The sequence below is a fragment of the Parasteatoda tepidariorum genome, chromosome 12 (genome assembly GCF_982258835.1).
Source record: "Parasteatoda tepidariorum strain Cologne lab strain chromosome 12, Ptep-v5.0, whole genome shotgun sequence".
Classification (NCBI taxonomy): Eukaryota; Metazoa; Arthropoda; class Arachnida; order Araneae; family Theridiidae; genus Parasteatoda; species Parasteatoda tepidariorum.
Window position 1 is genome coordinate 27,278,263 of NC_141766.1, and position 12,535 is coordinate 27,290,797.

At 29.1% G+C, this 12,535-nt stretch overlaps 1 protein-coding gene across 1 annotated transcript in view; it reads left to right on the forward strand.

Annotated features, from left to right (window-relative positions):
* LOC107448481 (uncharacterized) overlaps positions 1–12,535 on the forward strand; it is a 41,490-nt gene that overhangs the window by 14,052 nt on the left and 14,903 nt on the right. The window contains exons 8-16 of the mRNA XM_071188288.2: positions 2,339–2,623; positions 3,653–3,909; positions 4,437–4,593; positions 5,614–6,237; positions 7,043–7,249; positions 7,322–7,375; positions 9,262–9,387; positions 10,510–10,655; positions 11,808–12,243. Of these exons, the coding sequence (XP_071044389.2) occupies positions 2,339–2,623; positions 3,653–3,909; positions 4,437–4,593; positions 5,614–6,237; positions 7,043–7,249; positions 7,322–7,375; positions 9,262–9,387; positions 10,510–10,655; positions 11,808–12,243 (2,292 nt within the window). The remainder of the gene's footprint in view (positions 1–2,338; positions 2,624–3,652; positions 3,910–4,436; positions 4,594–5,613; positions 6,238–7,042; positions 7,250–7,321; positions 7,376–9,261; positions 9,388–10,509; positions 10,656–11,807; positions 12,244–12,535) is intronic.

Consider the following 12,535-nt stretch of genomic DNA (forward strand, 5'->3'; position numbering starts at 1 on the left):
AGTAAAAGAACGTATGTTCGAAGTACTTAATTTATTAGAAGAAATTAAAGAAGTAAAAAATTGCAAGTATTTAATAATTTTTCAATTCTTAAATAAAATATTTCCCGTCGAAAAAGACATAAGTTGAAGGTTAAATGAACAAGTAAAAAAATGATTGGAATAACAAGCTGGCTCATGTAAACATGAATGAATATTTCTTGATTTTTCCCTTATATTTAATGTGAGCCAATTTCTTATTTAAAATTCATTTTGAACATGGGTGTAAATGCAGTTCTGCATCAAAGTTCGACTTGAAGTAGTTTGTAGTTAACTAAATTTAAAAAAAGTAGTTTGTAGTTAACTAAATTTAAAAAAAGTAGTTTGTAGTTAACTAAATTTAAAAAAAGTAGTTTGTAGTTAACTACATTTAAAAAAAGTAGTTTGTAGTTAACTACATTTAAAAAAAGTAGTTTGTAGTTAACTACATTTAAAAAAAGTAGTTTGTAGTTAACTACATTTAAAAAAAGTAGTTTGTAGTTAACTACATTTAAAAAGTAGTTTGTAGTTAACTACATTTAAAAAGTAGTTTGTAGTTAACTACATTTAAAAAGTAGTTTGTAGTTAACTACATTTAAAAAGTAGTTTGTAGTTAACTACATTTAAAAAGTAGTTTGCAGTTAACTACATTTAAAAAAAGTAGTTTGCAGTTAACTACATTTAAAAAAAGTATTTTGTAGTCACTACATTTAAAGAAAGTAGTTTGTAGTCGCTCCATTTAAAGAAAGTAGTTTGTAGTCGCTCCATTTAAAGAAAGTAGTTTGTAGTCGCTCCATTTAAAGAAAGTAGTTGTAGTTAACTACATTTGTAGCTGTGTAGTTGTAGTGAACTACAAAAATAATTTAGTTTTTCCGACCACTGATTTTATGTAACTGGAAAATATAATACCGAATTTCTTTGATTCTTGATTTCTTTGATTCTTGAACGTCTGAAGATTTCCTGAATATTGTAATTTGTGTTCGAACTTTTCTTATTTTTCCCTGTGTGGTAGAAATTTTTAGTCTTGTTGCTTTTTTTAAGCATCTGTTATTTTTTTTTAAAAAATTGAGCTAATTTCTACCAATAAAAGGAATTTTCTGAAAATGTGAACATTTTTCAAGCTTTTGAAAGTTATTTATGTATTGGGTTAGCCAGAGTAATTTCGGTTTTATAGTGTGAAATAAAACTATTTTCTTCTGAAAAAAAATGAACGTTAATCGGTCAAAAATATTCCATTCTGTTTGGCCTTTCTGGTAACTGCGATTCGATTGAATATTTTCTGCGAAAGAATAAAATTTGCTGATATAACGTTTGGTCCATATCTGCAAAATACTCAACTAAGTGAGATTTAAGTTCGTAATTATTATTGAAATTTTTACAATTTTAAAGAGTTTTGTACACTTTGAAATGATAATCCGATTGTACAAAGTCAAAGCTTAAATTCATTATGTGATATCTAATTCTAAACTTAATAATTTTGTACGTAAAGCTGCAGGTCGCATTTTCAAATTTTTAAGAAGAATTTTAAATGTCAAAATACTAAATTGTAGCAAAATTGGTCTAATAGCTAACAAGAAATCAAATTTTAAAATTTTTTCAAATTTTGTTTTCTCGGGAACTTTTTGACAGATTTCTCATGCCATTTAAAATCATTCTTTAAAATGTAAAAAAAAATGTATCCTGTAATTTAAAATTTATCTACTATTTTTAAATAAAATAATAAATTATGAGTCTTTACTAAAAATATTTCGCATTTAATTATCTTTGGATTAACAAGTTTTATAATTGTGTGTAAACATTTTTCAATACCCTTAATTTTTCGAGATGAAATATGCAAAAGTAAAATTAATAGTAAGGGGTCCAAACTTCTGAACGCTCTCCAGACCAAACTGTTAGGACCATATTTAGATTGTAGCCTCCTCCTATATTTTGGGGGTCAGATCTCCGAATCAGTCGGAAAAGGGTACTTTATTCAGAAACTTGCGTCCTCGGTCGGTGGGGTTCGAACCCTCGAACACCGCCCTACCGATCAGGCTATCCCGGCCCTCATTTTTTGTCTAATTTCGCAAAGATATCGTCTGTACTAATTAGTAAATTTGAGGTCCCCTCGAACCATTAAGATTGAAGGTCTGCTCATTAGATCAAAAGCTATTCAGTGTGGTCCATTTTTTTTTATATTGCCCACTGCATTAACAATTGTATAAAGTCTGTTACGACTAACTTTTGAGTTATTTTTTAAATTGTCTAAGCAATTTATGAAAAGTTACGTACTTCTGATTTTTGAAATAATTGAAATTTTTATCTGATACTAATTTATTTCCAGATGTATCAGAAGCAAAATCTATGATCTACAAGTTTGCAAAAGATATATTCGTACCATTCCAGTGTCTTCCTATATTTAGAGCTTCCTCTTTGGCTTCTTGGACAACTAAAACTGCTTTCATATTAGCAGTTGCGAGTTCCGATGACGCTGTGCATATGTTCCAATATGATGGTTGGAGGTTTGTGCAAAGTAAAGTTCAATACACCCAAAGAGCAATGTCATTTGGAGTTAACTCGCTGATATTCCACAACATCTCTAAAGGATATGAACAAATACCAATTCTAAGTAAGAATTTTAATAGTTATTCGGATGTTTATGGTCTTGAACTTTTGATAACTAAGCATTTGCCAGGCTCTCTTTTTTTCAAGCTATGCAAAGTCTGGACCTTACCGTAGCACTTTAACATTTTCAAATATTTCACAACATTTTATCACTTGCCTATTTTTTTTAATAAGTATTGTAGAGATCACCCATAAGTTACGTTAATTAGATTATACAACATAATCATTCCCGCAAGCTATAGGCTCATTTAGTTTACTTTAAAGAAGAAAATATAAAGAGTTTTTAATTTGATGTATGAAGTAAGCGATTAGCTAGAGAGAAGCATTGATTCAAGTTAATTTATTTAGGATTAGCCTATGGTTTGATTTACAGAGAATATGCAAAAATAAGTGATATGCGAAATGCAATAATTTTGCAGAAATATGCAATATGCAAATATGTAAAACTGCAAATGCTTTTAATTTTATAACCACATACTGCTAACTTACTGTAATTTGTTGCGGAATTTAAGTTCAAAGTCCTAAAATTTCATTTTTTGTTTATATTTAAGAAAAAGCTTTGTTGCTATTGTCTAAGTGGAATTTGAATATTTTCCTCGGTTTACATGTAGGTCAATAAAAGAGCAAGTTTGCTATTTTATATATGCAAGCATATATTCTATTCAATTTATTTTACATTTCCTTTTCAAATAATTTTCTTATTTCCCCTTTGTTTCTGCGTCAGTCTTAGTTTATTACTTGTAATTTTGTTACCCTGATCTCATTCTTTTGAGTTTGGCGCACTTCTGTTTGTCCACCGTAACAAGATAGAAGTCAAATTACATCAAGAGTCCATTAAAGAACTAATGGACTCTTGCAAAAGCTGAAACAAAAGAAAGTTCAAAGTAGATTGGAGAAGCTTCGTTTGAATGATTCTTCAGATAATTGCATCCCTGCGAGATCTTACGGTGCATAGACAGTACAGTCGCTCTATTTCTTGTACCATTAAGTGCTACCTTCAATCAACTAACCAATAACATTTCATGTTTTTCAGGCGTAAGTAATCCAATGCATAGAGATCTTTCAATATTTGAAATTGGCCTCAAAAATGAAAATGAGCTTCAAGCATGGACAGACAAAAGCACAGAATGGTGTACGCAAACTTTGCAAAATATAGAATCAACGGATCTGAATTCTCTTATTCAAGCTCTTGACAATGTATTTGTTATTGACCAAGAAAGTAATCTGGTTATAGAAGGCGACTTGTTTTTCGAAAAAGGTTTTGAAGTATCAAAGCTTCAAACCCCAAAGGTAAGTTTTAATTTGAAACAAAAGCAATGTGTGAAACAGTGTTTTAAGATGTCTTTCAATGTTTTTATATTTTATTTGTGCAAAATGTTCAATAATGACTACGCTTAACATTTAAAACTTTATTGAAATAGAGTTAACTACTAATAAAGTCTGGACTGATTGAGACAAGATTTCTAAAGCTAGTATTAAATCTTCCAAATTTCATCAGGCAATCAAACCAGTACTTAAGGTTCCGCTTTCCTCACTAGTGATCCATTAAATTATAATTTTTACTCAAATATGAATGAACCACTTCTGATTTCACATTCGCAATGATTTTTAAAGTGAACTTAATATTGAACATACTGAATGATCTGTAGAGTATAACGAAACTACTGTAGTTTGTCAGCCAATTGTTATGATATAATTTGAAATGCTAGTTTTAGTAAGAATTAATTAAAATTTAAAAATTAGGATATGAAATTTCTTAATCAGATTTAATGTCGAATGAATATTCCTAAAATTTGAAACTTTATACTTTTAACTAGTTGAAAGAAATCTTAACCCAAGAAGTTTATGATAACAGCATACTCTTAAAGCTGGGAGAAATAATCAAAAAGCTTGAAGCACTGAATGAGAAGTTGAATGCTTATGAAGAAATTCTTAAACACGCTTTGAAAACGGAAGGCGATCAAATTGTTTCCGGTAAGTAGGATATCTTGGAATGTTTAAAATTGCTTGAATTATTATTCTTACAAGTACAGTAAAAGTTAAACGAAATAATGTCCATGTTAATATACATTTTTTTATTTCTTAAGCACTTATCAAAATGGCGACAACATAGAAGTCAAACTGGTATGAAAACGGTAGTCACTTCTTAAAATATGCTCGCTTTTGTTGCCTGAGCACGCACACTGGATAGTGAATGAATGTGCTAACTCATGATGAAACTTGCAGATTTAAATATTTTTATTAAATACAGTACTATCTCGATACAGCACACAACTTGAAAATAATTACTTATAATACAGCATAAACATATAAAGCTAACATCGTACGTCACTCAGACGCAACGACATAGTAACGTGAATTAGTTAAATGACATAGTAAACTTACAAATCTAAGTGATAACTATTCATGCCTTTTTATACAAATTCAGTAATTGATGCACAGAATGACGTCACGTTATCTGTAAAAGAAAATATACCTGTCAAAACCCGACCGAAACTTAATTCTGTTAATTCAGTATGCTCAGAGGAATAACATACCACTCCAACAGCTTTAAGATATCTGAGCGCTTTCTTAAGAGATGCGCAATGAATAAAAGGATTAAACTTATCCCTCAGATATATTAGATTTTTGAAAATGCTGTTAAAAATCGGACTTTGTAATTGTATGCTTGTATATGTTTGTGGAATGTATCCTCTATTTGGTATTTGTTCAAGTAAACTCTATATTCAATATTCACCTAATTATTAACTGAAATTTTAAGCCAAACGATAGTAACCATTGTGACTTGGTTATAATTACATTTAGAAAATTGACAATCAATAATTGGAAAAAAATCTACGTACTTCATCAAAAAAATATATTGCGAACTGAAATAAAAAAAATTAAATTTTGGACCTCACAAAAATAGGAGACTGTACAAACTTTGCCTTTTAGTACTTTTTAAGATTTTAATTAAAGTGAATGTGGATTTCATCGAAGTTTTCTTTTATTTAGGGCAATTTACCTTTCAAGATGCAGTTTTGGATTGTGAAAAGCATAACTGCAAGTTTGACTCCATAAATACTGTCTTCCTTAACGGGGAGAATATTACGGATTGGTCCAAAAATTTGGTTTTCCTCGATAGTGAACGCATTGATGGTACCCTTAAAGCTGATAAAATTAGTGCCTCTAACATCAATGTCCATGGATTTATTGATGGTGTGGACAGTAAGACATTGGTCACAAAATCTGGCCATCATGTAATCACAGGTCACAAAACTTTCGTAAATGACGTGATTGCAAATGAAGTTGACGTTCAAGGTGAAGTTGATGGTATTAAAATATCTCAAAGTGACGTTCTCCTCACAACTGGACAACAAACTGTTACCGGCAATTTAATATTTGAAGAAATTGATGCGTCATGGCTTGAGGCAACTTATGTAAATAATGTGGATCTAACAAAGTTCTTGGCAGATGTTGTGCGTTCAGATCAACAATCAGTTATAACTGGCAAAAAGACTTTCCATGATGTCGTTGTAGATGAATTGTACATGGCAGAAGGTTCTACGATTAACGGCATAGATATTGTAGATTTATGGAACAACACTTTATGGAAGGATAAAGATCAAGTAATCACAGGTAAAACAAACACTGACATTTTTAATTGTGTATTAAAAAATTTCAGTATCTTACCAGCTTTATAACTTAAATTCAAATAAGTTCAATTAAGTTTCTTTAATTTTTAATTTCAATCAAGTCAAACTTCAGAAATAAGCAATTCTAGAGTGCTTAATTTAGATGAAAATTTTATAAAATAGTGTGTAGTTTTTAATATGCCTTAAATTAATTTATTAAAATTTAAAAATAATTTACCTCTTTAAACGCTTTCAACACCATGAAAGTTACTTTAAAATTTCGCAGAACTTACATTCTGTGCATTGATTTGTAATCAAAGTGTGATAATTTCAAATTTCAATGAAATAGAAATTTATAATTTTAGAAATATTACATCGATGTGTCAAAACCACAAATCTGCCAATTCGGCGATTTTAGTTAACGCAATTTTCGATTGGTCCCTTGGTCAAATTACATCATACCCAAGATACAAATGGAAATGTCACACTTAAGCAGTTTTAAATAGTATATGCTATTTCATTTATAAATCTTTAAATCTTTCGGATTAAAACTTTTAAATACGTACCTCGATTTTAACTATTTCATTCATGATTTTGTAGCTGTGATGACGATGTAAACAACATTTTTATACTATTTTGAGTAAGAAAAATTTTTTAGTTTGAAATAAGTTAAGACACAGTATTTCATAGATAACAAATTTTGCAACAGTAGTTACTGCAAAATTGGAAACATATTTTAAAATTTATGCTAATGAAATATATATGGATGAAAAACTTGAATCTTTATTTTATGTTAAATTTCTTTCTAGCCCCAATGACGTTCCATTCTGTGACTATGGAAAAAAATCTAATTGCACCTTTAGGAATAAACGGAATTAGTATCCCAGGACCCAGAATTGTGGACATAAAAGGCTTTGCAAATATTACAGAACCTCAAGTGTTTACTCAATCCACTAAAATTTCTCACTTAGAAGTTTTGAACTCAATAAATGGCTTAGGAATGCATTCAGTTGAAGGTAAGTTTATTAGAATAAAATTTGGGTTTAATTTAGAAAATTTCTGATTTTTAATTGATCCTTTATTTATAGGATACGAGCCCCAACTAGATATAATGTTAAAATCTGGGAATCAAGCCATAACAGGTATGTATTCCTTCAAACTTTTATATATTAAATGATCATAGTTTAGAGAGTAAGGTGAAAGAAATGTTAGATCCAGAATAAGCGGAAATAAATACTGACCACCCTGAATAACTTTTGATCTAATGATCGGATATTCTCACTCAAGGAATCAATCTAAATGGTTTGAGAGGTTAACTTCAAATGTGATAATTAGATTAGACTATATTTTAAGTTACAGAATTGAACACTAATCTACTTTCTTAATATAACATAGAATAAACATTATTTTTTATTTCGGATTCGGATTTCTTAGCCGCAATCTAGGAAATAGGTTTCCCATAGTTTGATCAGGGAGAGCAAAATATCGCAGAAAATGTGAATAGCGTTAAGAATTTAAAAAAAATTTCTTGGTAAATATTTATATAATATAGGTAATATAGGTATTTGTATATTAAGATAATTACTTCAATTTAAGAAGAAACAATGCTTTTGTTGCTTCTTATGAGTTAATTTTCTTCCTTACTAAATGTTTCGAATTTCAGATTTCGAGAATCCGTATACTTGTAAATAAAGCTCAGATATTAAGCCCCTGTATTTTGCAAATTTAGTTTTTTCTTTCATTTATTTGGGGGGGGGGGGTTCCTCAATGTGTCGAAAAGTGAAATGTTAATACTTTGATTTCGTAATATAAAATATCGAATTAAAAATTATTGAATAACTAAAGGATGCTTCTTAAACTATTAATTTGACCATAAATATTGGATTATGTCAAGTTATTCAGGTTGTAATGCTTTTAATTAGCAGCACAGTGCGTAAAATAGAAACTGAGTTCCTTGAGTAACTGTTGATTTGATCCGATTTTCATTGACTATCTTAATGGGTCAAAAGCCTAACCTTAATATGCTAATTAATACAAACAATATTTTAAGTTACGAAATCAGACGTTAAAATGTATAGCTGAATAAAAATAACCTTTTATTTACTGATTCGAATTTACCCTTAAAATATATTAAACGAATTTTATAATTGTGTGCTAAAATTTTTCGATTCTCTTAAAAAAAAAAAAAAAATTTCTTGCCATGGCGAAATACAAAATAAAATTAATATTAAGGGGTCCAAACTTTCGACCAAACTATTAAGACTATAGTTTTCCGCAACACCCCAAGTTTTACTATGAAGAACCTAAATCCTCTGAAATACTGTATATTGAGAATTAGTTTTTATTCTGATTTTGTAACTTAAAATATCGTCAGTTCTATTTAACATTTTTAAGGTTAGGCCTTATCATAAAGTAGCATATGAAAATCCGATCATGAGATCTAAAGTTACTCAGAGTGCTCTGATTTTTCTGTACTGTACATTGTAATGGAAATACTGTACCGCTAAATTACAGCGGAAAAATTATGACAAAGAATTTACTACATAATTAAAGTTTGAAAAGCAATCTTTTATATGGTATACTTAAAATTGAAGAGAATGTCGCTTTAATATTTAATTAGTAAAATAAACTATGCATTCTTATATTTCCCTAAAATACTTTAAAATTTCATTTTTGTTTTCATTAGATTAAGAAACCGTATTAAGTTATATAAATGTGATATATTGTTAGTAAAATTTTTGTAAGCAAATAAAGCGGATTTAAAGAAATTTAAAAAAAAAATTTCTTACTGTCAGAAAGTTTTCTTAAATTGTATCAAATTTTATCTTTTAATTTCAATATTTGAAAAGAAAATAAAGTTAAATATTAATTGAAATTTTGAAAGAAAATTTGAACTGAAATCTGAATAAAATATGTTTAAGAATTAATGTTTTGGCCTTTTTTTCATACTTCATTGAAAATTAAGGAAAATGTGAGGTTTTTCAATTAATGGGTTTTTGTTGTGTTCTTCTAATCAAATTGTTTTTAGGCAAGAAAACATTCCATACTATTCATCTGGATGCTGACAGCTATGTATCTGGTACTGTTGATGGAGTTGATTTGTCGGAATTGAAAAAACTTACTTTGAGTAAAGATGCTACTATTGAAACTGACCGTAAGTTCATGGTACTTTTCGTTTATATTTGTTGTTCTATGAGATCTTCTGGTTTCAAAAACAGCCGGATTCATTTTCAATAATTTACAGGGAAATTAACATCCCACGTAAAACAAATTTTTCCCCTTTTTAAATACTTGTAATTTCGAATATTTTTGTAATGAGTTTGTAAAATCTTCAGTTTCGAAAATGTAAGTTTTGCAGTGTTTATTCAATTTCATTAAAAAATTCATATAAAATCATTACTGCAACTAAATACACTGAAATTTGCAGTTCATTATCATTGATAATACCTGAATATACAGTAATAAAATCTTCTGTCATTGAACTTTTAAAAAGCTCTGTTAAGTTGAATTTTTTTAATCGTAAATTTGATTTATATTTTCGCTATGTAGAGTTTTGAAATAAAAGTACGAACGCGGAATGAGATCTGGAGTAACTTTTGTGTAAAATTCTCGTCAATACTATGAAATATGCTGTTAAAAGCAAAATTAAGGATTAATTCAATGAATTTGTTTAAAATAAAACCCAGTTATACCGTTAAATCGCATTTTCGGATCTATCGCATATTTTTCATTATCTCTATTTAAAAAAATGCAAAAACTTTAAAAATAAATTAAAAATATTCCCCATAACATTTCTATAAATTGCATCAATTAGCAACGAAATCTTACATTTGAAAATTGGTAGCATTTCTTAGTTTAAGAATCATAGAAACGCTAGGACGCCTAAATAATAGTTCATTTTTCCTTAGTGGGAATTAAAAATTACTGACAATACAATACATTTTTCTTTCGAAAAATGTAATTCGCTTTTTCTAAAACTTGCATGTGATAAAAATAACGTTTTAAACATTTTTTTTTTAAAAGGTTTAATTGTTTTCCAAAGATTACGAATTTTAAAAAAAAAAAACTTTCCATTGTTTGTCAATATTTTCAGTCACAAATATCAGCTAAGGTACTTAAAAACCAGCTTTTCATTTTCAAATCTCTTCGGACAAATCGCACTCTTGTCCCATGGAATCTTGATATTACCAAGAAACGCATGCATTAACAAATTTTGAATTGAAACATGTATTTAACTCTTCGGAATGGCGCTAATAAATATAAATTGATCTTACAGGTACTTGGACTTTCAATAACTTAGTTATCAAAGGTCCGTTAACTGCGAGTAAAATTTCCGGTTATGATCTTGAAGATATTTATGAAAGAGCCCTCAAGTTGAATGATACAAATTTACCAGAAATGACATTTAAGAAAAGTCTGGAGGTAAGTTTTCTGTAATTTTTTGAAGGTATATATTTCGTTACCAAGATAAATATTACTTTATTCTTCACTAAAACCTTATCTGGGTATGCAATATTTCTGGAACTAAGAAAGTTTTTAATTTCTGTAAATGCTTTTTCTCAAAATTAAATCACTAAGTGATTTAATTTTTCTTTATAATTTGCTCTGTTTTGTCATTAGTTTACAATAAAATTTCATTAAATAGAGTACGCAATGTTTGCATTTTTATCCACTTCTGTTTTGCACGAACCTTTAATCAATCAAATAATCGGCCAAATCATCAATCAAAACTGTCAGTAGCCTTGGATGGTGCACTTTCAGGTAGCATAGTGATCAACTAGGATCACAAAGCACTCTAGTTAGTTTTTCTTTATTTTGTGACATATTTAGTTCGTTAAATTAACATAATGTATCTAGCGCAGTATAGCTGCTTCCGGTTTACGTCATTAATTTCCCCATTTTGAAAGACCTGGCCACCTACTATAGTGCTAAAAGAGTTCTTTATCAACTTTTTTGAATACTGCGGTATTAAAATTTCTAGAAGAAATAAATACTTTTCTTGACTTATTTTTCGCTTAAAATGTCCCAATAACATAAATATTTCTGCTTGTTCAACTGTTCCTCTGAACTCTTCTTATTTAGTGTTAATTTTTTTAAAAAGAGCCTTGCGGTAGTTTTTCCCTTTTGTTAAAACGTGTACTTTAAAATGTTACAGTAAGTAGGGATCAAGTTTACAGAATCTGGAAAGTACTGTAGATACAAATAAACTATGGCAGCTTAAGTCAAAATTTGCTTCTGATTTTACTTCTCATTGGCACGACAGCCCAGGACGGGCCTTGGCCTTCTCAACAAGCCTATGCAAAGACATTCTTCCATTAGCCAAGGTTCTCCAGTTTATTATCTTTAAAACTTGTAGGTCCTTTTCAAGGCAATCTAAAAATCTTTGGTTTGGTCGTCCTCTTTTTATTTTGATTTTACTACTAATCTAAAATATTGTCTTTAAGGGAGTATAAAAATTTTACCGTTTTGTTAGAATGCCCAAGAGCATAAAATCGTATTAAACATAAATTTATTTATCACTGTAAAATTCCTTGTGTTAAAAGTATATATTCATACATAAATTTTTTTTTCCAGATTGATGATTTAGAAAGCCATGATATCAATGGCTACAATTTTGAGGAAGACTTTGTTCTTAAGTATAAACCCCAAACAATAACTGGAACAAAGACTTTCGTCGATATCGTTTTAGAAGAAAACAGCATTGTACTTTCAACAATCAATAACATCAACATGAAAATCTTCAATAACACTCTTTTGCGAATTGGAAATCAAGTCTTGAAATCCAAAGTATTTAACAAAAATGTAAAAGTAAATAAGTTGATTGTTAAAGGCTCTGTAAATGGAGTATCTGTTGATAATTTTGTAACGCTGAATGAGGACGTATTTTTACATGCACGAGAACTGGATAATGTAACTTTTCAAGAAATTGTAGCCGGAAATTTAGAAGTAGCAGGTAAAGTAAATGGAATTGATATAGAAGAAATGATGAAGGATACATTGACTTATGGGGGTAAGTATTTTATCAGCCTTTATAGCATAATCAATTGAATATAGCAATCATCAGTAATAAGTTTGTAAATTTAACTCTATTTTTTTGTCAAAATAGGCCTCTGAATTTAACCATTACTTTTGAAAATTAAGTTTCTTTTAAAGCAAAGGGTATCATTTAGGGGTACCTGCCAAGTCCCGTAATACCTGTTAATCTACGTGGCACAGAATATACCTTATCCTTTTTGGAGATGTTATTCTTTAGTGATTAAAAATTTTAAGTTCATGAATTTTTTGCTCTGTCTATGTAGTTA